Source organism: Gambusia affinis, linkage group LG13, assembly GCF_019740435.1.
Source record: "Gambusia affinis linkage group LG13, SWU_Gaff_1.0, whole genome shotgun sequence".
NCBI classification, from domain to species: domain Eukaryota; kingdom Metazoa; phylum Chordata; class Actinopteri; order Cyprinodontiformes; family Poeciliidae; genus Gambusia; species Gambusia affinis.
In genome coordinates this window covers 26,429,031-26,453,621 of record NC_057880.1, presented here as the reverse complement: position 1 = coordinate 26,453,621, position 24,591 = coordinate 26,429,031, and the positions used below count along the sequence as shown (strand labels likewise).

At 38.4% G+C, this 24,591-nt stretch overlaps 1 protein-coding gene across 3 annotated transcripts in view; it reads right to left on the bottom strand.

Annotated features, from left to right (window-relative positions):
* Window positions 1–8,335: 8,335 nt before the first annotated feature.
* Window positions 8,336–24,591, bottom strand: part of plpp4 (phospholipid phosphatase 4) — a 48,502-nt gene continuing 32,246 nt past the window's right edge. For all 3 annotated transcript variants that reach the window (XM_044135922.1, XM_044135923.1, XM_044135925.1), the window contains 4 exons: window positions 23,091–23,154; window positions 22,347–22,471; window positions 14,958–15,128; window positions 8,336–10,093 (listed from right to left, as the gene is read on the bottom strand). In XM_044135922.1, the coding sequence (XP_043991857.1) occupies window positions 9,885–10,093; window positions 14,958–15,128; window positions 22,347–22,471; window positions 23,091–23,154 (569 nt within the window). In that variant the 3' untranslated portion in view covers window positions 8,336–9,884. The remainder of the gene's footprint in view (window positions 10,094–14,957; window positions 15,129–22,346; window positions 22,472–23,090; window positions 23,155–24,591) is intronic.

The following is a 24,591-nucleotide window of genomic DNA, read 5'->3' as shown; positions in this document are numbered from 1 at the left end:
AACATATTTGACAGTGTGTGATGCTTTTGTCAGATGACTTACAAAGGTGTGCAGCATTTCCACCATACTGCAAATGAACTGTAAACATCATGAGGCATTCATTAAGAAAACTTATAATATGATATGAGAACATGTTTAAGATTCCAGCGATCATGGAAACGTTGTGAAATGATACAAAGTCCAAACTTACTTCTCTCAAGTGTTTTTAGTAAATGTCGTGTTTCATTGCTTGATGTTTTATTATATCAACAACCCTGGTATAACAATGACAGATCTGGAAATAATATCTATAGAGATTATAATCCATCCATCCATTTTCTTTACACCCTTCTTCCCTAATGGGGTCAGGAGGGTTGCTGGTTCCTCTCCAGCTGCGTCCCGGGTGAGAGGCGGGGTCACCCTGGACAGGTCGCCAGTCTGTCGCAGGGCAACACAAAGACATACAAGACAAACAACCATTCACACACACTCACACCTAGGGAGAATTTAGAGAAACCAATTAACCTGACAGTCATGTTTTTGGACTGTGGGAGGAAGCCGGAGAACCCGGAGAGAACCCACCATGCACAGGGAGAACATGCAAACTCCATGCAGAAAGATCCCGGGCCGGGAATCGAACCCAGGACCTTCTTGCTGCAAGGCAACAGCTCTACCAACTGCACCACTGTGCAGCCCAGAGATTATAATGTGATATGAATTTGTTTGTATGACTTATAAAAGACACTCCAGCTCACTTAGATTCTTCTTTACTAATATAGTTTCCAAATGTATGATCTCACAGCAAAAAAGATCAAGAAAATAGTAAAAACAGGAAAGTATAGTTTTAACAGTCGTCTTTGATCCTCAATGCTGAAAAACGTATCTACATGGTCAAACCTGCAGCAATTGGGCATTTAAAATCTGTCATAAAAAAAACAAAGCAGTGAATGAATCACATCTTTCAGCTACACTCGTCCTGTAGTGGGCATGTCTTTAGAAACAGCAGAGTATTTCTACTTCACCGCTCCAAATGTGTTTCACACTGCAAGGTGTGACATGAGTTGATGCATTGAACTAATACAAGGCTCTGGGCAGCCAATCAGAACGCTCTTTCAACTTACTTGTGCTGATATTTTGAAATAAATTGCCTTTTCCAATCAATACTTGGCCACACAAGGCGGTCAAAAGAGCCTGGTGACGGCTGGGCTGGTTGTTATTCCACACCAGCGCTCCATCTCATCATAAACATTTCAAACGCATCAAACTGCACCTTGCATATATGAGAAGGTGCAGTTTGACGCACCTTATCAATTAATTTTATTGTTAATAAGTATGATTAATTTTACACATTTCTGAATAAAAAGTGGTTTTGTGTTATAATATAAATCTTGATTATAATAAAGTGACAATGTTTAGCCACAAAGTTGGTAAAAAATTAGTTTCCAAACTCTGTTGAACAAATGATGATGATTAATAAAGCATGCTCCATTTTAAGAGAAAAAAGTGAGTGATTTTTTTTCTGTGTCCTATTTCTGTCTAACAATAATCAATATCATAATTTGGCAAGCATGAATACAGTCAGTGTACTTCATAAAGAAAGTATGCTCATCCCTCAGTGCACCAACAGTTTCCTACCATTTTCAATAGGATTCTAACAAACTGTTGGCTCTAATAAAATCTTATTTTGTGTATTAATGAGGCAGACGTGACAGAAACTACTCTTTCCTGCAAAGTAGCACAGCGCCCTGAGGAATTCACAGGAGCATAAAAGGTACATCTACTGTTTTCTTCTTATTGCTATTGATCTATTATAAATGTCAGTTTCCATCTCAGTGGAGATTTATGCAGACCTACAAACACGTGTTCAGTCTATCAGAAATGTTGTTTAGCATAGCGGAGCGAAACCTTTAATGAAATGAGACTGAGCTACAGATCAGCGCACACAAACACGCCACTGATGGAGGGTAACAGACAGAAAAGTGTTTTCATGTGTTTGTAATGACTTCATACACCTGAATGCCAGCAGAAAACTTTAACCTGTAAAGTTCACTGCAGTAAAACATCCAACGGCAAAATGGCCGCCATCATCTATTTCAACTCAACTTTACTAAACATGACCAAAGTGTAAAAGTAGATGTTCTCAAAGGCATTTCAAAAATTAGCATAATATGTAATTCATTTATTCATTTAAATTATTCAATTTAAAAAGTGAAACTCTTGTATATTCATTAAGCACAGAGTGACATATTTCTAGCATTTATATTTCCAAACTTCAGTGATCAAAATCTCAAAATGCTGATTAACACCAGAGTTCTGCACACTGTTTTCCACAGGGTTCGGGTTAGTTATTAATGCTGCTGTGTAATATTTTAAAAACAGACACTGTTTAAGAACTCAGTCAAAAGAGATTTTAGTAACTTTATACTGGACCCAGAGAAACTTGGATTTTGTGCTGCTCCACTTTTCCTCTGTCTTCTGCTTTGATTTACAAAGAAAATGCTAAATTTACTTTAATCTGAAAAATAAGATTTTGGATTAACAAAGAAAACCATAATCCTTTTGTCTTCCAGATTAGACACTTTCCATTTTGTCTTTGGTTCTGCAGGAATTTAAAACAAGGAAAACAACTTTTGTAGCAAACGTCCTTGAGTCCCCTGTGTGTGACCCACCCAAAGTCTGAACAGATTTAATCTCTTTTATTGGTGAACCTCACATTTTCCTTATATTCAATGTTACATTAACATGATTGGAGAAGGCACTTTTAGGGATGATCTTTGGCTTTATCAGTGATTGCTTTTTGGACAACAATCTAGAGATTACTTTTCCTCATGACTGTGCAGGTGATATAAGTTTTTTATTAAAAATCAGTTTTGTTGGTCTGTAAGTTATCATCAAGTAGTCTGAGATCTGTTAGGTCTGGTTGCCACTGGATTTTTTTTTTTTTTTTTACATAATGTGTTGGGTCAGTCCAAAAATAATTCACTATCCTACAGAAAAACCTCAGAAGGTCCCAGGATAGAAATTCCCTTAGGTTTCAAAATCTTAGCCAAACACAGGCTTTAAAATGGCTACTTATACCAAGGCTGTTTACAGAATGCAGATATGTGACTGGCAAACCAGAGAATCATCTCTGCACCTGAGGGGAGTTATATGAGATCAGTAGGAAAAGGAAAAGCTTTCCCAGGCTGTCCATGAAAGACAGCCTGAAAGAAGCTGTCTTTCTCTACATCATTCACTGAGGTGGAATCATTTCTCCCAGGATGACTGATGTTGGTGCCAGGCTCTAACTGGACCTAACCTGAACACAGGCAATTGAATCTCCATTTGAAAATCCCTTTGAAAACACTGTAATTGAACCTCCTGCTCTGCGAGGTAAAATGTATGACAGTGTTAAATGATATTAAATGCCAGCTGACAGTTGATGAATTGGATAAAGGCTGATTTCACAGTCCTGATAGCAGAGCTCATACAGAGGTGATTCTGTTCCTGACAGGAAAACAATACGAGGCTTTGAGGGATGAGACGTTGATTAAATACTCATCTCAGTCAGCTGCTGAAGGGAAACGCTTCTCTTCTCTTCTGAGGACAACAAATATGTAATTGCTTTTAATGGCAATGTGCTCCTGTGGAGGTGAACAAAAGCTGTATTACCTCAGTGACACATTCTGTTGGGCTTTTTAACACAGGTTATAATTCATGTCTGAACCTCTGTGTTCAATTGTCTTTGGATGATTTTCCTCCCGTTCTGTTATCTGAATCCTTAATGTACCTTCACACTGTTTTCCCTGCAGAGTGCAGCACTCTGGAGGAAAACTCCCAGAAATCACTGTGGTTTTCACATGCAGATAAAAACTACTAAAGCTGAGCACCTTTAGTCTTGGATATGTCATGACGCAATGAAAATTTTTTTTTTTTTGTTTTTTCTAGAGGTTGTATGGAGGGTGTTTTTGGCTGGGTATGTTTCTCCCACTTGTCAAAGTGAGACCTGCAGCATGTTGGGCTGATTGGACGGCCAGTAACTTCACTGACTACTGGTGTCGGAACATCCAGCTATTTGTCTATCAGCAGTAGTCACTGAGAGAACAGGAAGGGTTCATCCAGAGCAGGTTGCCAGTTCATCACAGAGATGCACAGGACAGATAACACACACACACACACGCGCACCCACACGCACACACACACGCACCCACACGCCCACACACACACACCCATACATGCAAAGATTAAAGAGACAAATGAACCAAACAGTCTTTGAACTATGAGAGAACCGGGTTGTTGAGGGGAACAATGCCCAGATTCAAACCTAGAACCTTCTGGCTCCATGGCAATAGTGCTACCAGATGATTACAAAATCAAATTAAATCTAATTTATTATGCATTAGTCTTGGTTATTCACATTTAGCTGTAAGTTTCTAATATTATTTTATATTCAAATTGATTTTTGAAAACTAAATCATCAAGTAAACACATATATCTTAACACAAACACTTAGTTTTTCACTGAGGTGACTTTAGAATAAAATTGAATTACAATAATTTATTTCTCTTTCTGCTCATAGGAATCCTGCTACTGCTTGGGAAGAATATCAAGATTATATTTAAATGGTTTCTCAACATTTAAATTTTTTTTTTTCCAACGTTTGACCTTAATTTGAAAATACATGTTTGACTTATTTCTGTGGTGGAAAAGAATACGTCCTTTTTTCTCTAAGTGGCCAGTCATGAAAACATTTCACCATTTCACACCGAGAAAAGACGACATTAGACACACTGATGGACTGAACTAATCAAGGGTGAAATTAAGTTAGATCCACTTCTGTAAATGTTGCTGGAGTTTTTTACTGTATTATCCTTTAATCTTTTATGAAGATGGTCATTTGTAATGATCAGAAGTTGGTTGTGGAATCAGAGGAACTGCTGGACATCGTAAATCCTGCCGGCCTCAGAGAGAACTCTGAGGCCAGGCAGGAGATCTGAGACTCAGATGAAGGTTTGAGACCAGAACCTGACACAGAAGCCAAAAGCTGCTTTTCAAAAATGAAACAAGATTTGGCCAAACTGGAGGAACTTTTTCCTGTCCTGTCATGAAGCTGATTTCTGATTTCTTTTGAATTTGTCCAAGCATTGCTTAAATTCCTGTGCCAGTATTTGGAAATGAAAAAAATGTGTGTAAGCCAGGAGTCTACCCTTTCAGAGACAGACACCGTTTGATTAAGTTTAATGTTTCTTAGCTAAAGAAAATCTAAATATGAATTGCTTTCTGCATTTATTCACATTCTCAAATACCTGAATGGTACATAAACCTATGAGAGGACAGTTAGAGGGAGCTGCTGTTATGATCTTTAGGTGTTTGTGTTTTGATCTTATTGTTCATTTATGCTCATTAGTTCTTGTCACATTCAGTTCTTTTTCTTTCTTTGTCATTTTTGCTAGTAGAGTGTTTAGCTCATTCCTTTTTCTTTTTTTCCTAAGCATATTCTTATGTTTTGTACGTTGTGCATTCAGATTCAGTTCCTTTAGCTCAGCGCTGGTCCGACCCACTGTGGTTCATCCTCTCAGTCTCACTTCAGCTCTCGTTGTTTTGATCAGTCTCTTTCCCTCAGTGTCCCTGCTCCCCACAGCTGTACCACATCTCCTCCAGGTGATTCCTTTGTCCTTCTCTATCATCATCCTGTAGAAAATCTCCCTGGTTTTCACTGTTCATTGCTGGATTCCTCCATCATTCCCTAACCTCTGATTCCCCTCTGGGTTTTCTTTTCATTTCATTATTCATGAAACTCTTTCTGCTCTCGGGTTCCTTTGCAAAACCCCAACAGCTCTGAACTCCATCAGTCATAATAAAAACAAACCTGAGCATTATGGATAAAGTTCACACATCTGCAGTCCTTTATTGTACGTAAAGTATACAAACAGCAAAACACAGTTCTCAAGGCGTGACATGCTTACTTATAGAAAAATCTTTTCTCACAAATGAAACCGGCATGCCATAAACCATTTTAAACACTTCTTCACACATATAATCATCATAAAGTTCTTTTAAATTATTCTTTAATATGTTTTAGATACTTTTATCCTTTCATTGTATAGGCAATGCAACTGACAGAGAAATCACAGCGCACACTGCTAAAAACACTGGTAGCATATAATGTAAAATAAAGACTCTTTTGTTCGTTCTTTGTAGAAAATGACTGATCTTACATGTCAAAATGACAAATCCAACATCTCAAATAAGTGACACACACTGCTACAAAAGTATCGATAGCACCAAATTAAAGCTGAACATAGAATTGATCATAAATAATACAATCAAATCATTTGAAGTGAAACAAACAGATTAAATCCCTTTTTTTCTCAGCGATAAATACTGCATCACCTAAACCCCCAAACTACCTGACAAAATGTCCACATTTTAGACTGATGCATCTGTGGCAGAACGCTTTAGGTGGAGATGTCCTCTGAAGGGACAGATCTTCAGATCTCCAGGCTGAAAGACAGAATGAAGTTGGTAAAAGTGCCATTGAAGTTACATGAGTTCTCTCAGAGTCGAGCACCTTTCACAGTCTGCTCTTCTTTCTGCGTTAGGTTTCATTTTGTAAATTGCATCAGAGTGGAAACCCTTTCTGCACACACACAGTTGCAGTTAAACGCTGCCAGTGGATTGCATGCATGATAGAGGCTTAATAGTAGCAGACCTTAATGTAGTAAAAGGTTCATGAAATCATTTAAACAGGCACGCTTGTTTTGATTCACACTTCACCATCAATCTGTCCCACATTACAGCTAAAGGGCAAATATTATCATATTCTCACGCCCCAAGTCCATAAATATTGAAAGCATGAGACGTGAATAAATCATAATCATTTCTTTTCAAATTAGATAAGTCATTTTAAAAGCACCCACAGAGAACAAATCACACAGGAAGTAAAGATGATCATGAGTGATGACATGTCATGTAGAGCTGTGGTCTCTTCTGGGCTGCTAGATAAAACTGGGACTGTTTTAATAAACAGCCTAAAAGCAGAAGCTCGTTGCAGCGAGACATCAAAAGATGGAGTCAGGGTCCAAACTTTCCCTATGGACCCGGTTGTGCATTTTTCACATGTATCCATGAAAAGTCTCTGATGACCTTGAATTGGTCCAAAACTCAGCAGCAAGACTCTTAATTAGAAACAGCAGAAGCACCAGCATCACTCCTTGGTGTGTGTGTGACTCCTAGCATCACTCCTTGGTGTGTGTGTGACTCCTAGCATCACTCCTTGGTGTGTGTGTGTGACTCCTAGCATCACTCCTTGGTGTGTGTGTGACTCCTAGCATCACTCCTTGGTGTGTGTGTGACTCTTAGCATCACTCCTTGGTGTGTGTGTGACTCTTAGATTCACTCCTTGGTGTGTGTGCCTCTTAGATTCACTCCTTGGTGTGTGTGCCTCTTAGATTCACTCCTTGGTGTGTGTGCCTCTTAGATTCACTCCTTGGTGTGTGTGCCTCTTAGATTCACTCCTTGGTGTGTGTGCCTCCTGTCATACACTCCTCCCGGAGCCCTCAGGCGCTCAAACCAAACTCTGCAGACACAAAACTCAGCAAGAGCTCAGCTGCCTCATTGTTGCACCAACACTCTGGAAAAAGCATCCTTATTTTCTACATAAACTTGAAAGCCTTAATTTATTTCAAAGACATTTTCCCTCAAGCTTCCTTTATTGTAAGAGCTTTTAACATTTTATTGTACTAACTTTGCTTTCTGTCTTTTGTTAAGGTGAAATTTCGGTTTTGAGTGTGTGCTGTTTACCACAATTGGGTAAACTATGTAAGAATATATTATCATTTGGTACAGATGCAGTTATCAGTTTAAAACTTGTAAAGGGGGTATGAGAACTGAAGGTTGAAGCTTTTACAACCAAGGAAAAACAATAGTGTTTGATTACATGTCTGTATATAGACAGCAGGTCGCTTCAGCTACAGCATGTGGTGAGGTAGACATGGAGAAAAGAACGCTAGCAGCTTGGAGACAAACTTTGACTCAGTTATTTAGAGTTTTTAACTCTTATTAAGACGATTACATCGGAAAGATTTTTTCCAGCAAGTTAATCCAAAGCAGTTGAAATGCCAGATTAATTTGCATTTATATATTTCAACTTTAATAACATAAATTCATTATTTTTTAGATTTCAAAGCAGTTGAAATGCCAGATTAATTTGCATTTATATATTTCAACTTTAATAACATAAATTCATTATTTTTTAGATTTGAGCAGTTCAGGAAACCCAGGTTTCCTTGGCAGCAGCCTTCAGGTCACCTGCACATCCTGGCTTTAGTTTTCATTGCAAATAAACATATCTAAACTGGTGCAATGATATCTGCAGTATTATGCCAATACTCCTTTAGTTTTCATTGACAAATAAACATAGCCGTCATAAACTGGTGCAATGATGGTTGAAAAAACAATTATGCAAAGATGAAGATATTTGTTGTGGTTTTCTGAGGCATGTTCTGAGTCCATGCTGGGTTAGAGGTGAACTAAGACTGCACCTTCCCGTCAATGTCACCACAATGTCAAAAAACAGCCAGTAACCAAGGCAACAAAGTGATCCATCATTTCTAACAGCTCTCAAGAGGCGACAAATTGGTTTGTAGATGATATGGAAAAGTTGGGGAGGGGGCAATAATCTTGTTAGATGCCATCTCTGTTGATAAAGCCTGCATCCCGAGGAGGGAAAAAAAGCTTTAAATCTTTGGTGTCATCTCCCTTCAACAAGCTTTCTGGATGTTAGCAAATAATGGAGCTATAATGGATGAATAATACGTCAAAATCACCCGGCTTGTGCTTAAGGCTGGATCATCTATGTGTGTGTGTGCGTAGAGGGGGGGGGCAGTGAGCTAAAAGCTATTTGCCAAGCTCTGGGAGTTAGCGAGCTGGCTCGCCCGCTCCTAATATCCTCATAAGCAGCCGAGGCTGACCTCACTTAATGAGGATTAATGCAGGATCAGATTGGAGTTTGTGCCTATCGAGACGCACTTCTGCGTGCCCACTCCCACCTGTTCATAATTGATTGCACTCATTGAGGGTCCATGTCTCTGTGCAACCTCTGTGAACATGTTAAATGCTGCTTGTATGAAAAAGAAGATTCGGTTTAGAGAGAGAGAGAGAAAAAGAGACAGAGAGGAATAGGGAGGGGAGGATGGGTAGTAAAAAGAGTGAGGATGTGCAGGTCATGTGAGCCCTGGAGAGCAGGAAGTAATGGAATATTGAACTTTATTTTGACGGGTACCACTGCCTCTGCACAGATGTATCAGATCTATGTTTATCATTATGTTGCTATGGGCAACCAAAAATTATTAAAATCAGAGCAGGTTGGTTGAAAGTCCTTGTGTTTTAAGACAAAAACTCTGTTTTCCTGGAACATGTCATTTCTTAGTCCAGTTGTTATAATCTGTTTGTGGTAATGATGTAATTTTATGGTTTAGTTGCTGTGAAGTCAGACTACCTCACTGATCCTTCAACACCAAAACAATCAATCTAGTGCAGCATCTAACATTAAAACCCCGCCTCTCATTAGGCAAAGGTTTCTGCAGAAAGTGGAAATATTTGACTCATTGCTCACAGCCATAAACACGAAGTTTCCCCAGGTTTGCAGCATGTTGTTCTCTCTGCTTTCTCAGAGGAGATGTCCCACATCCCGACTTTCCTCTCTAACATCTAAATATAAACTTTAACGGCTGCTGCGCAAAATCAAGATAAAAAAAAAAAGTAGATGTCACCGAGACAAATTATCAACGTTTGGAAATGGTTGAAGTGTTTTTTTTTGTTTTGTCCAGTGGAATGTATATCAGAGCCAGTCATTGTTAGGAATGGGGAGGTGGGTTTGGCGGCTTGGTGGGCGTTGAGGAGGCCGTCTCAGTGGGGGCCACTAGTCATACTGGCCCCTCGGTCAAGCCCTCCATGGGCAGGGTGGTGGCGTTGTCGACGGGCTGCGGGTCATCCTGGGCCGGGGGGGGCGCCCTGCTGGCAGCAGCCAGGCTGGCGTAAGGCAGGTGGCAGTCCATGTGCAGGAAGGGGGGGTAGTGCTGGCGGTAGCTGATGTAAGCAAACAGCAACCCGATCACTCCTCCCACAAAGGCATCTGCAAAGTCACACAAACACGTTTTAATGACACGGTTCTCAAACTGTGGTGCAGGTACCTCCGGTGGGGCTTTTAGAAATCCTGGTATTATGTGGGAGGTGATTACAAACACTTTAGTTGAGCTGAGCACCAACAGACTAAAATTAGAATCTGATCTGGGAATTAAATGAGCCAATTTTAACTGTGTTTGGGTTTGAAAACCTGAGGGATTTCTTAATGGCCATGCTCTCTTTTCAGGCTAACAAGTGTTGGAATTACAAGCTAATAGCAATGCTCAATGACCGGCCACATTATTAGGTAGATCTGTCCAAAAGCTTGTTTACACAAAGAGCAAATCAGCCAGTTTACAACGCAATTAGAAAACATGATGCAGTAAAAAAAGACTGGCTAAAATTTAACTGAGCATGGCTGCAAAAAACAAAACCTGACCTACAGGAAGTCATCTCACTGGTTTACAGAAAAGGTCTAAAAAAAAGTAAGAATGTCCAGATTGCAAAAGGTGTCTGGACCTTTGATGAAATCAGACGTTTGAGGAGAATGGGCTGATTGATTTAAATTTAGAAAAAATCCAACAGCTGCTATTAGAACGTTTTCTTTACAAACAAGGTGGACAGAATACTGTCCTAAATACCCAACACCTCAAACTATAAAACAGCTGCGCTACAGCAGCAGAAAACCACACTAGGAGTCTGTCATTAAACTGAGGCTAAAATAACAGAAAGGCATCAGGTTTGGGCAGAACCGAAATGAAAATTTGTTACCTGCTTTACGGACTTTTGATTCCAGCAGTGAGATTCAGAAGAAAGGGTCAGGATTTGAAGTAAATAACAAGAAAGCTCCTTTGTGTCAACAGTTCAGATTGCTGCAGCTGAAATGATGTGAGAAAATTTTCTTGGCAACCTTTTAGGCCCCAACTGTGAAATTTTCAAAGCCTGGTTTTCTACCATCTCTGGCCACGTGGGTACCCGTGTTGTTGTGGCCATTTATGCTACATGTTTGTAATTCCTACCAATCTAGTTTTGTTCTTTGGGTAGTTGGAATATATTTAAGTTAATTTAAAACCAAAATTTGTAATTAATGTTTATATTTGGAATTGTTTAGATTACGTTGCTAATTGTTAGAGAATCCCATTAATTTGAGTAATGAAGTCACACCGGGTGCCTGGTGGAGGACTGTTTGGTAAATGTCTGGTGTGAACGGGAGGTTTTGTAAAATGATTTTTTGACCACTTTTTTATACCTTCAAACATTAAATTGAGATTTTGTTTTTGTTTACACTAAGTTACAAGATGTTTTTAGTAATTATTTTGTCTCCACTTTTATAATAAATAAATCAATTGGGAAGTGTTTACAAATCCAAAACCCACCTGTTACCACCCACAGCCTGTAATGGAAATTTTGGCGACACGTTATGATGACACCACTGCCAGCAGGTAACTCACTACATTTCACGACTATCTCCATTCACTGTACTCTGTTTCTGAGTATATGCCACAAAGAATTAAAATCATTTGTGAAAGGGCTCCAATCACATTACAGAAAGGTGTGTCTTATTCAGTGACTGATGAATCTATTTATTTGCACTCACACAGAAATAAATACTGGTGAAGCAGGTATTCATCACTTTTCTTCTCAGTGTCCACTAAAGGAAAGAATTTCTCTTTCATATTCTCTTATTGTCATATATTTATTTTTCAATATTAAAAAAATTTCTCCCACCATTTTGAATTATTCTTCCACCAGAAACACTAATGAAAAACATCCAGAGAAAGTGAGAAGAAATGCCTCGACATTGACCTGAACAGCAGGCGTCACTGGAGACGCTACAGTGAAGCCGTATAAAAGAAGGAACAGAGCAGACGGTGCTGCTTCAATACCCTTCAGTGTTTCCTGTAACATGCTGCATGTCTTGCATAAGTCTGTTGTGGAGAGTGAAATAAAACCTTTGGAGACGATTCAGTAAAGGAGGACAACAATGAACATCCTCTTCATCAAACTGTTTTACTACCAAGTTTCTTCAGTCAGAGGCAACAGGAGCTTCATCTCCATTACAGATGTACTCGAAACTTTTCAAATATTCCACTAATGTCAGAAAAACACAATTTCGCAATAAAAATCAAAGATGTATAAGTTTGTTCACACGATAAGTCTTTAAAAACATGCTGCACCTTCGTCCTCCTACAACTTCCTGTCATCTTCTTTGTGGTTTATGTCAGTGGCGACATCTGGTTGTTGATCATGTGACTCATCTGATGCAAAATAAGTCTTTCCATTGCAATTTTGATCAATCAACTAATTTTAATACGGACAAAAAAAATAACTTCATTCCAGTGCAAAAACTTAAATTTTTTTTTACTTTTACAATTTCAATTTGCTCAATTTTATGGGACTACAGATAATCAGGTTATTCAACAACTTCTTAAAGAAATGTGTATAATATGATTTCAAACAACATTCAATTAGAATTATTCAAGTATTTTTGCATTAAATTGAGAATTAACTGTAGAAACAGTTGTAGTAAAGCAGAACCTGGGTGGGATTTTGGGTTTAAGTTCTATTCAGAGACTCCTTACACCTAAAGAGAACAGGTTCAAAAAGCATCTGCCGACCCGACGCCACCGTTGTGTGTTACCCTTAAATCTTACATGCAAAGCAGTCATATTGGATTTTCAGGATGTTCTCTAAAATCTCCAACTCTTCTATTCAAAACCCCGTCTCCAATTGTATTTTTGACTAAAACTAAAACTATCAAAACAAAATCCTTTATTTTGTTCTGATATTATGCCTGTATCTATGATGGTTCTAAAAGCAACATTAACTGAAGTGATACTTGTTCGAAGGGATTCCCTTGTTCCCCTGTAGGAGAGTGGTGATAAATAACACCTGCTGTCGTGGAACAGGCCCAGTTAATTAGGCATTGCTGTATGGGCTGCAATGTTTCAGTGAACATTCATCACCGCTGCCAAGTTTAGAGGTTGATGAAAGCAACATGAAAGGCAGAGCCATGAATCGTTGAGCTGGCTCACTCACCTCGGGCCGGGCCATCTCTGGTACTCTGTCAGAGGCTGAACAGGTTTGTATTACAGCTGACCCCATTCTAACTATCATACATCATAAAATATAGCACTGCTGTAATGAATATTAAGCAGGTATTGCCCAAGATAGATCAAACTTGAACTATACTTCCCTAATATCTGCCCTGTAAAACAGAAGTTGAATGAAACATGAAATTGGATCATCGTCCATTCATCTGCAGAGTGGATGAGCCGGTGGTCTGGACGTTCTTCTGAATCCTGTCAACTGGATTTACCAGACTGTGACTTGATTTAATAGATTAGTTTAGTGATGGTGAGAGTATTAATATTCATCAAGCACAGTGTAGCATCTGGGCTAATGGGAGCTCCCAGCTTGTGTTTACTCTGGCAGCAGATTGGGGACCCTCAAATTTAATGGACTACTCTATTGCAGCTTACTTCCAGCCGACGGAGTGCGAGCAGGAGGGAAACTTAGATCCAGGGAGGATTCAGAAAATGATGGGCTTTCTTGTAAATGCTGCAATTGTGTTGTTTTGGTTATAAATAAATAAAACCAGGTTGTAAAAAGAGCTGTTGGGTTTGCTGCCAAGAACATATGGCTTTCTAAAACTAATTAACACAATGTGATGGAGCTGTCATCATGTTATTTCTTTTCTATCTGAAACTCACACACTCATGCAGTTCTGGCTCTCAGTCTCCCTCGGGTCATTCTTTTACTTTTCCAGAAGATGAAGATTTAAAAGATGTAACATTTTAAAACTTGTGTTGGTTTGTTCAATTTTGTGAGGATTCCTCCTCATGTCATCTTCTTTGGGTTTGGATCATTGTTTTTTTGTTTTTTTTATCTCTCGCTGTACTCTATTTGTTTCTCCTATTTTTGAAAATAATGTGTTTCCATTAGACTTTTTTAATGTATTTTGTTTCTTAGGTAATTCTTATGTTCGGATCTTTTTGCTGTTATTGTAGAGGATTGAAAAACAAGTTACTAGTAAATAAAAACAATAAGTAAGAAAATTGGGCCACTGTCGCGCTGGTGGCATAGAGAAGATTGAGCACACAAGAAGAATAAATCTTCTGGTTGAACGTGAAGGAAGCTCAACGTGTGTCTCGTCTTTCTCATACCGCAGCATCACACGTTGAGGGAAGATCGTTCTCTACGTTCCCTTCAGCCATCCAAGGTTGCAGGATAACGTTATGCTCTGTTCTGTTGCTTCACTATTGTTCCGTTCTCTCTCATTTTGTAGTTTCTCAGAGTTTTATTTCAGCTCCTTTATGTTAATCATTCATCTTTATTCAGCTTGACGCTTCGCTCCTTCCCACAGGTGTCCCCAATCACCTGATTTCATCACCTGCATCTGATGTTCTTCTTCAGTCATCCCTCAGTATTTAAGTCCACAGGTTCTCATTGTTCTGGTTTCACTGCCCTCTTCTCACCACTCCTTTTGCAAGTTGGTCCTTTTTTATTATTAAATATCTCCCGGGTACCTCCATCTTTCTCTGTCCTTTTTAACAACCTCACTCTTCTTCCAGACTCTGTAACTTTGCTTTCACAAATAAGAAAATTAAAAAAAACTCAGCCATAACACATCCAAAAAACTCCTATCTTTAGTCTTAATAAGAAATTGATTTTCTGAGTGACTCAATTTGTTATTTCCACCAGTAGTCATCTTTAAGCATACTAACTCCAAAGAAACATGCTTAAAGTAATAAATGCAATTACTAATATAATTTTAAATAACCATCCAGCTTACAGCGATGTGACTGCAGATACTGTAAAGTTTAACATTATAACGGGTGAAGGTAAAATGAAAGCCGTGTTGTTGGCTGGACCTTGCCAGTGGTGTTTGTAGTCACACGTCCTGGACAGTGCAATCATCATGGCGCTGTAAAGAGGTAGAACCATGGCACAAAGACGCCAGCTGCGACCGCGGCCACCGTCTGTGAAGCACTGCAGCTTTCCGGCCAAGTAGAAGGAGGTGAAGCCGAGTCCAGAGAACGCAACTGGAAGGCAGAAAGAGACCGACGTCAAGCAGATCAACAGCTTTGTTCCAGAAAAGGTCAAAGCATTGACCAAGTTTCAGTGTATTAGCGATGGATGGTCATGTGCATGCTGGTGAAAGATATTTTTAAAACAACCTTTTAAAATCATTAAAGTGTTTTTGGTAACTGCAGGACAGAAGCAATCATGTCAGGTCTTTGGTCCTCAACCAAGGCTGCAGGTTTCTAACTGAAGGTGTAATCAGTGTGCATACAAAATCACAAAATGATCTTAAAGACCGTGCCAAGCTCAAGGATTTGTAAACATTGAATCAATTACATTGGCCAGCAGCTCACCACTGCACATGGCAGCCAACACTGAGATTTCACAGCTCTGTGCTACATGAAGGTGAATGGACAGCAGGCCTGGACATTAAGCAACATCTGCTGGGAAGTAGAAGAGGAACAGCGCTGGTCTAATTGTGGGAATTGAAGGTTGGACAGTGGAACCATTTGAGTTTTTGCTGAGGCAAAGCGATTTTATGCTGCAGCAAAGCAAACAGCGGGCACATTTGTCACTCAACTAGCAAGCTGGCCAGAACATATGACAGAAGAAGAGCTCTCAGAAAAGAGGGAAACAGAGTCAAACTGCCTCCAGGACTCTCCTGTTTGAGAAGTGATCCAATAAAAACGGTTCTATTCAGATTGAAACCAGAAAGGATCATTCAGATATCTGATGTGATAACAAGGGATTTACCTGATCTAAGTAGTTTGGTTCTTAAATTAAACAAATTTCCTGAAAATAGTTGAAAGGCATTCAAATGTAAACCTTAGATGGTATGCAAAATTATTTATACGCAAACTTGTTCAGTTTGTCACGAGCCATGAGGGCCAAACAGGAAACTTAGAAAATGTTTGGTGAGATAAGATCAAAATGAAACCTTTTGACATCCTGACCTCACCCTCCACAGTGAAACATGGTGATGGCAGAATTATGCTGCTTCTTTCACAGGAACAAGGAAAACAGGACAACTGTAGAGAAAATATAAAAAAGCCTGAAAACGAACGTTTTGAGGCTTCACCTTCCAACTCAACAATGACCCTGAAGATCAACACATACTCATGTGTTAGAACGGTCCAGTCATTTATTTATCAAATGAAGTAAGTTGGTAGTTGGACAGGAACACATTGTGAAAAAAATACAGGGCAGGAACCATATAGCCTGTTCAGACTGAACTCACAAAAATTCAAAATGAAATCAGTTTGGATGTAAATGTGTGACGGAGATGACTGACACTGAGAGCAAAACATTTTCATCCATTCAGAATAAAAGTACATTTATTCTTTGTGATGCAGTTAATAAGAGTGAAATGTGAACTTAATGGGTGTCTTAATTTTCAAATTAAGTCTTGTAATCACAAAAAAATTTACATTTTTATTGCTGGCACAGTAAGTCTCTAAAACCTAAATTATAGAAGAGATAGTTCAGCTAAAATCTACCCAAATGTGTCTATTTCTCTTTTTTACATGAGAATTGCTCTCTAGCATTATGCTGAGGCAAATGGCTTGTTAATCCTCCTCATCATCAGATATTGCTCTTCCAGGAAAATAAAGGGTTTAGGAATCACTTTGTTTCAGTAGCACTTCCTCTCAATCCATCCACTTCTCATCAGCTCATTGCCGGGGGCAACATGGGAATTTGTGTCTTGCCCAAGGACATTTCAGCATGTAGTGGAACTAGTTAATTTTTTTTATTAAACTTCACAGTTAAAATGATAATGTCTTCCTGCAGCCTGCAACCAAATGGGAGTTTATGTGACTGAATTCCTCAAGAGCAGGAATAACAGAACTAATAATTTATGACTGGAAAGAAGATGGAAATCCTGCTGCAGATAAAGTTAATTAACACTTTTCAGTTTGGAGAGAGCTACACACAACCCACACAGATTCACTGATGTTTTTTAGACACTAACCTTTACTTTAAAGTTCCGGAGTCTGAGCATCCCTCAGTGCCCATCCATCTCACTTTCAGGCGACTCCTTCACATCCCAAACCTCCCAGCAGCCCACACTATTTGTCTTTTTGGCTCTAAACAAAGTTCAGGCAATTTAATTTGTCCTTTGGAAGGACAGAGTTACATTATCCTGGAAACTTTGTCAGTCCCACACTGAACATTTTAACTTTGACTTCCAACAAGAAATTTACTTTAAGTGTAAACATTTCCAAAAACTCTTTAAAGAGGCAGTATTATGTATGTTTCAGGTACATGGTGCCATTGTATTTCAGAATAAAGTAACTCTGTCACGTTAAATTGCAGAAAACATGCTATATATATAATAACCATCCATTCATTTTCTGTTCACCCTTGTCCTTAATGGGGTCAGGAGGGTTGCTGGTTCCTCTCCAGCTACATTCCGGGTGAGAGGCGGGGTCACCCTGGACAGGTCGCCAGTCTGACGCAGGGCATATATATATAATATGACTTAGCAAAAGTCATATTTGAAGTCCAGGCATTAAATTTAACACCTTCATTTTGTGGAAGTTTCTTTAAAAACTCCTGCTCTTTCTGAAACTCCACCTTCAGAAAATCCTCACAACATTTTTACAAGTGTTTCACTAAGAAGTAGCTCCTGTAATGAGCTCAGCTGATAAAAAGTCCCAGGAGCTGTTTGCTAATTGTAGCTGGCTAGTCTGAAGGAGCTGAGTGGAGAAGTCGCAGGGAAGGAGCTGTGCCTCGCAGGCGGAGCTATGTCCACCCAGATGTTTTGCACAGCTGAATGGTTGCCATGGAGACTCAAGTATTTCTCAAACATACCCAAAAGAATAAAAACCATCAGGAACTTTTTTGATGAGGGAGTAACTTTATAACAAAACTCAAAGCAGTTTTACATAATACTGTGTTTTAAAAAGAATATTTGCAGAATTTCCTTTTATAAAACTGGAATAAAACATGAAAATGTATTACAGCTACAGATGCCAGCATACTATTGCATCATACTCTCTGTTCTGCTTGACTAACATACAGTAAGTTTCAGTTAAAAACCAAAACATGAAAAAGTTTATTTTACCAAATGAGGTGTATAACTGTAAGAGAAAATAAAGTGAAGAGTTTATTGAAAGTAGTTTTTAGTGTGGAGTCGACAGCTGCAGCTCTAAATAATCAAGGATGGATGGAAGAATGGGAACAAAAATGTAACGTGATAACAGTGAGAAACAACCTGGCTCTTTGTTAAATTCTTTCCTTTTCATTCCAGAACCATCCGGAGCCCATATGTTTACCAGAACAATCAGTGGAACTGGAAGTAATCAGGAGGATTAGCCAAACACTTGGGATGCATTATGCTCGAGTGGGGACATTAAGTATTCATCTTGCTCTCACTTTGCATGAAGAACCTCATAAACAAGCTTTTACTTGTGAAATGTGTAGAATTAACTAAGTGAATGAGTAACGCAATGAGGCGTATCTACGAACGACTACAGGACGGTCCTCCAGAGGCAGCAGCAGCTTCCCGAAAGGCCAGAGAAGAACAACAACATAAAACACTTTGATAATAAATCAGCTGCATGCACCTTAAACAAACTACCTCAGAGACAAAGAACAAATTCAGAAAAACAGAATAATCAGAGGTGATTCGCATTGCACCTTTTTTTACAAATAAAATATTTCTTTTGAGATTGTTTCTTAACTCTATATCTCCATAATGAGAACCAAACTACCATGATGCAAAAAAAGTGAATCACTTTTGTGAAATTCAGCTACAAATTTTAATGTAGCTGAATATTTGCTTCATATGCTTTTCTAATAACAAAGCTGTCAGTGTTAATGCCACATTCTAAAGACTGAGGAACTAAACAAAGTGCATTATCATGCTCTCCATCCCCTGTTCTCTGCCATCCTCTCCCTGCTGTTCTGATCTTTGACCCTTATCATGACCTGTGGGATATCTTTGCTATCTCCCAACAGAAAAGCTGCATATTAAACGACCACTTAGTGTCTGAGGCTGATCCTCCTATTAGCACATAAAGAGTCAACAGAAAATATGTATTAGCATTAGATTAAAAAGTGCTTTGGTTTTAATCAGTCCTGAGTGTCGGAAACAAGAAGAGGAGACCTGAATTCTCTCTTGGTACTGAAATAATATGATGATACACGTTGTAATCTTCGGCTAATTAAATATAAATGGTGGTGCAATAGAGAAGGAGGCAGATTCAGAAAAATAATCTGGTCAAACGATTAATTGAAGCATTAAAGAGCATGCTAATGCTAAAGATGTTATCTTTTAGAAGAGTATATCCACCAGTAACATAGGTTGGGTTTTTATGTACAAAGGTAAATGGTGAAATGAATATGAAGGGGATGTGAGGCGTGCTTCAGGACCTGTTTGCTCTCAGTGCTGTTTACAGGGTGCAGTGGGTTTAGTGATATTTAGTGCTTTGTTTTTCTCTTTTAGGAGAATCCTGCAATGAATTCCTGTTATTTAGCTCGCTTCAGAGAGGGGGGGGAATCTAATCAAGAACAAGGGAGAAGCCTTCAAGACTTCAGTGGAGTGGAAACAGCTGAGGCGTTTAAAAGCTATCAGGACACCAGCTTCTCATACATGTCTAAAGGTTCTGTATCTATTATTGATAACTTTGTGAAATGTCTGGTGATGCACATAAAGCAAACTGTCTAAAAAAGCAAAAAAACAAACCAAAAAAGAAGATGATGGATGCTCATACATTTAAAAGTAAATTAAACAATTATAGTCTCTATTAAAAACAAACAATATTTTAAGTATTAAATAGAAGGTGAAAAAAAACCTCTTAAACTGAAGGTTCATTGCATAAAACTAAGTGGCTTAGTTCAGGGTTTAATAAGAAATATAATCCGGAATTGAATATTTTCTAAGTAAAATTTTGTTTATGGAATCCATTCTCTATAATATAGCAAAGACAATTTATTTTAGCTATAAGGCAATAATATTAAAACCTAAGAGAAGGAGTAGGTTGGATGTTTATGACCTGAAGCCACATCTCAGGCTTCACATCTAATCAGTCCGAATTTTGTATCACAAACAAGAAATGTGGTATAAAAATAAATTCAAAAAATGTTTGAATCTTAATGCTGAGCTGCAAATGTTCAAACTACATTCAGTTTTTTATGTGCTCCTTGTGCCTTTTTCAATCTTCCTGGGCAATAAATGGGATTAATTTTGTTCTGTAGATTTAATCTCTGTGATTTTGTTGCAGCTTCTCAACTTGTTGCTTAGATTCTAATCCAGACTCAGACCTGCAGAGAGCCGTCCCTCTCTGCTGTTTCTACTGGGGGCCAGCAAGCGCCTCAAAGCCTTCCATGCTTGTAGAGGCTGTGTTGAGGAGTGTTGAACTTTAACCTGAAATCTGACTGAAAGTGCTTTAAAACTGAATCAAAACTCTGAATGGATAAGGCATCTGATGTCTGGGTGTGTTATTGTTACACAGTAGCAGCATGTTTGATCTGATGCTGCTGTAAAGAGGTTTACAGCCGTCACGCTCAAACCGTGATGCTAATAAATCACAAACCATGCAGCTAAAGGCAACTTCTTTCTACCTGAACATTCTGCCTGATTGTTCTGTTATCTGTGGATGAGCATGGACAAAACAAACCATTCCAGTTGAAAATCAGTCTGTCACAGTAAAGACAGCAGACCGGGAGATTTCTTTCTCTAAAGATTTATTTTCATTGTTCAAAATAGGCAGAACAGGTGCAGAACTGTGTATACATGTAATATCAATGGAAAAGGCTTCAAAGTAAAAATGAAAATCAATCTGTTTATATTTGAGAGGATTTTAAAAAGCTAAAAACAAGTTCAGCTGCTAATGAGGTAGAAAATGTACTATTCTGATGCAACGATACTTGATACTTTTGAAAAGATTGTAGATTAAATAAAGTCATTTTATCTCAGCCTGAGATGACAATAAAACTGATGTTACCTCTGGAGTATAAAATTTTAAAAAAGCAAGACCTTGAGCTCCATTTTTACCAGTTCGTGTTTGGCACCATCTCCGTTGCTAGGTAACAGGACATGAGTCCTGCATTGGCCAGATCCTTGAAGACTGTCGCTGTATTGGGACACCCTCCAAAGATATTTAGATTATGTCAGTTATTTAAATTTCTTTTGGGATATAAAAAAAAATTACTTTTGATTTGAATAGAATATGTTAAATTTATATCAAACTGAAAATCCTGACTTTGTTTGTAGTTAAGTTGTTTGCTGTTATACAAAGTAACTCCACATCTGTTCTTTAATACCCAATGATCAGTCTCTGTAAAAATTCTCCCTAAATAATATTTTTGATGAGACATTTTGTCACTTTGTTTCTTCAGATGATTTTATCAATATTTTTTCTTTCCAATCTGCCATGATGACAGACACATTTTTAAAGTAAAGTTTATGTTCTGAAGTTTTTTGGTGCCTCCTCCTTCAGACTTCTGCCTTTCCAACAGTTTGTTGTTCAGGTATAACTTAAATATAACAGCTCTGCAGTCAACAAAGTATAAAAAGGTGGAAACAAAGGAATCCTTCTATTATGTAAATATCATGTTTTAAGTTTAAATGCAGTTAGATAAGGAACAATATTGCAGGAGTGTAGCTGACAAGGTTTGTTGTTCACATTATACAGCACCAAAACCAAAAACACTAAATATTTCAGAAAAGCGTGATGAAATGAAATGTTGACATTGTCCGATAATTGAAGTTATGTGTGTAAATTTGAAAATACCCAAAATAACACTGTAATAGACAATGCTACATGGTGTCCACTGCACTGTGCACCATCTGCATGGACCGCAGCAAACAATCCAAGTGAACCTTTCTCCAGTCATGTCCTTTACGCCAGAAGAAATGTGAATTATTGAGCATAGTGTTGAGGTGAAACAGCTTGCTATGCTGTTTGGCCCAAAATGGCCAGCAATCCTCCCTGCTTCATGTCGCTGAGCACAGCAGGACGTCAGATGAAGGTGAAGCACTGAGCGTGTTATCATCTGTCACATATGTCAGAAGTGAAAAATGCTGGACTCATTCATGACTAGTTTCCTCAGGGTCTGCATATTACATCCTTGGCAACAATAAAAAATATCTTGAGCACAATCTGTCAGCACGGTGGCATTTCTTATTAGCTCAAACTGAAACGCTATTGTTCACAGTTTTAATAAGGTGGCCTGAGAGCTCTGATATGGCTGCATATTGTTTTGCAGTTGCCAGCGGTGATTTCTTTACTCACAGGAGGAATGGCTGCTGGGGAAGCTCTTGCGTCCTTCAGACACCATCTCCGGCTCGCCGGTGCACAGCATCTTTGCATTCATTTGACCATCTGGGAAACAGCGCTGGAAGTAATCTGGCCTTGGTCTGAAAAATTACAGTTTTCATGTGATTACAGTGAATTAACAGAACAGCTACTACTTTACATCTCAAAATACGGAGTGGCTAAAACTCCAACCTGAGCGTCATTAGCTGTGTTTCCATTACAAATGTGCGCAAAACTTTGGGAATATTCTGCTAATGTGAAAAACACAATTTCGCAAATATAGTTTCATTAAATAAGAAACACAATCAAAATCATGTGTATTTGGGGTGGTGCAGGGGCAGAGCATAACCCCATGTATTGAGGCCTTTTTTCTCATGGCAGTGGTCGCAGGTTCGATTCCCGGCCTGGCGACATTTGCTGCATGTCTTCCCCCTCTCTCATTACCCTCTTTCGTGTCAAACTACTTTCAAATAAAGAGCCAACAAAATCTTTAAAAAACAAAAAACATGTGTATTCGTTTGTTCATGTAGTAAGTCATTAAAAACCATCTTCCTCCAACTACTTCCTGTCTTGTTCTTTGAGGTTGGTGGAAACATCAGGTTGTTAATCAAACTTGCAGTTTTCCTAAATAAACCAAAATTGATACGGCCAAAATAAATTGTGGATTGTGGATGGAAAAGCAGCTACTGACAGCGCCGGGAAGTGACTTGTTCAGCATACCTGCCAACAATCAGCTTGATAGTATTTGTGAAGACTCCATTTAATGCCAGTGCCAGAGATACAGCTGAGGAAAGAAAGGACAAATATTAAAACAAATCTTATGTTGTGTCATTATTAAAAGTTATGTAGTATTACAAACCTCAGTCAAAGTTTTATACAAGATCTGTTCAGTTTTTCACACTTTGTACAAACATGACGGCCAAATTTGAGCATTTAGGTAAAATCAGATCCGATCATTTAGAAGTTCAGAGTCCAAGCCTCCAGAAATAAATCGCTTCTCAATAACCAGACCTTCTGTGCAAAGCAAAGTGTAGAACAAGGAGATGTTTTTACCAGCCTACCTGTTTACTGAAAACACGAAAGAGTTGATATATCTGAGGGAGGTGGTTAACAAGAGACATTTTTACCAACAAAAGTCAACATAATGCATTTAGGAGAACTGAAAATGGTGAGTTTTATTATTTTTATGGCTGTTTTGTTCCCTGAAAAAATAAACTGAACTTTGTCATGACAACGGATTATGTAGTTGATTTTTTATTTATTTTTTTGTCTTGGCAGAAATGGCTTGCTTCACTGGTAATAACTGAGGGAATTTAATGAGTAAACAAAATTGTTTCCTCTTAATGGTTATAGCCAGCACTAATAATCCACCTGCTTCAATAAAAGCATCACATTTATGCCTTTTTTTCATGTTCAGTTATGAATCTCCTCTAACATTCCCACAGATATTGTCGATTGAAACCTAATTAACCAAACACCCATCTGTTCTCCAAAATTGTCTGAAATTGTTGAAGAAACAAAATGTGTTCCTTCAGATAACAAATTCATTCATCTTGTTTAAAGAAAACAAAAAGTCGATACATTGTGAAAAGGAGACGCATCGACTCATTATCACAAGAAAATCAGCTCTGCTTTGTTGAAACTTGTATGGTGTCAGATTCCCTCTGCTGGTTTGTCACTCTGTGTGTGATGTGTGTGATCTTCACCCCATATAGCTCTGCACAAACTTTCTCACCTGTTTGCATCTACTTTTTAGGGCACTGCATCAAATCTAACATAAGTTTCTATCCAGTTCTCATCAGATCATGAAATCTTATCACTTTGTTATTTAAAAAAACACTTTGATGTTTATCTTCTTGATGTTCAAAGTATTTCTGTCCCTCTGTGCAACAGATCCCCATCGAAGGCAGACGAATTAAAGTTAGCTAATGTCTCAGAGTGCGTTTAGAATAAAGTACACTCTCGTTAAAGTCTGAGACGTACATATTAAATAAACACAATGTCAAAATAAAAAACCAGTGAGAAACTAAACACTGTTGATTTCATGATATTTAAAATGTAAAATTATTACATTTATCAACAGAAAGTGTGAGCATTTCTCTATAAGGAAGATAAATTGTTTTGGGTTAATAATGAAGAGGTGGAATTACAGAAGCTGTGATTTTTTTCTCATTGCTTATTGGAGATGTGATTAAATTCATGCTATCTTTGCTTCTTAGGA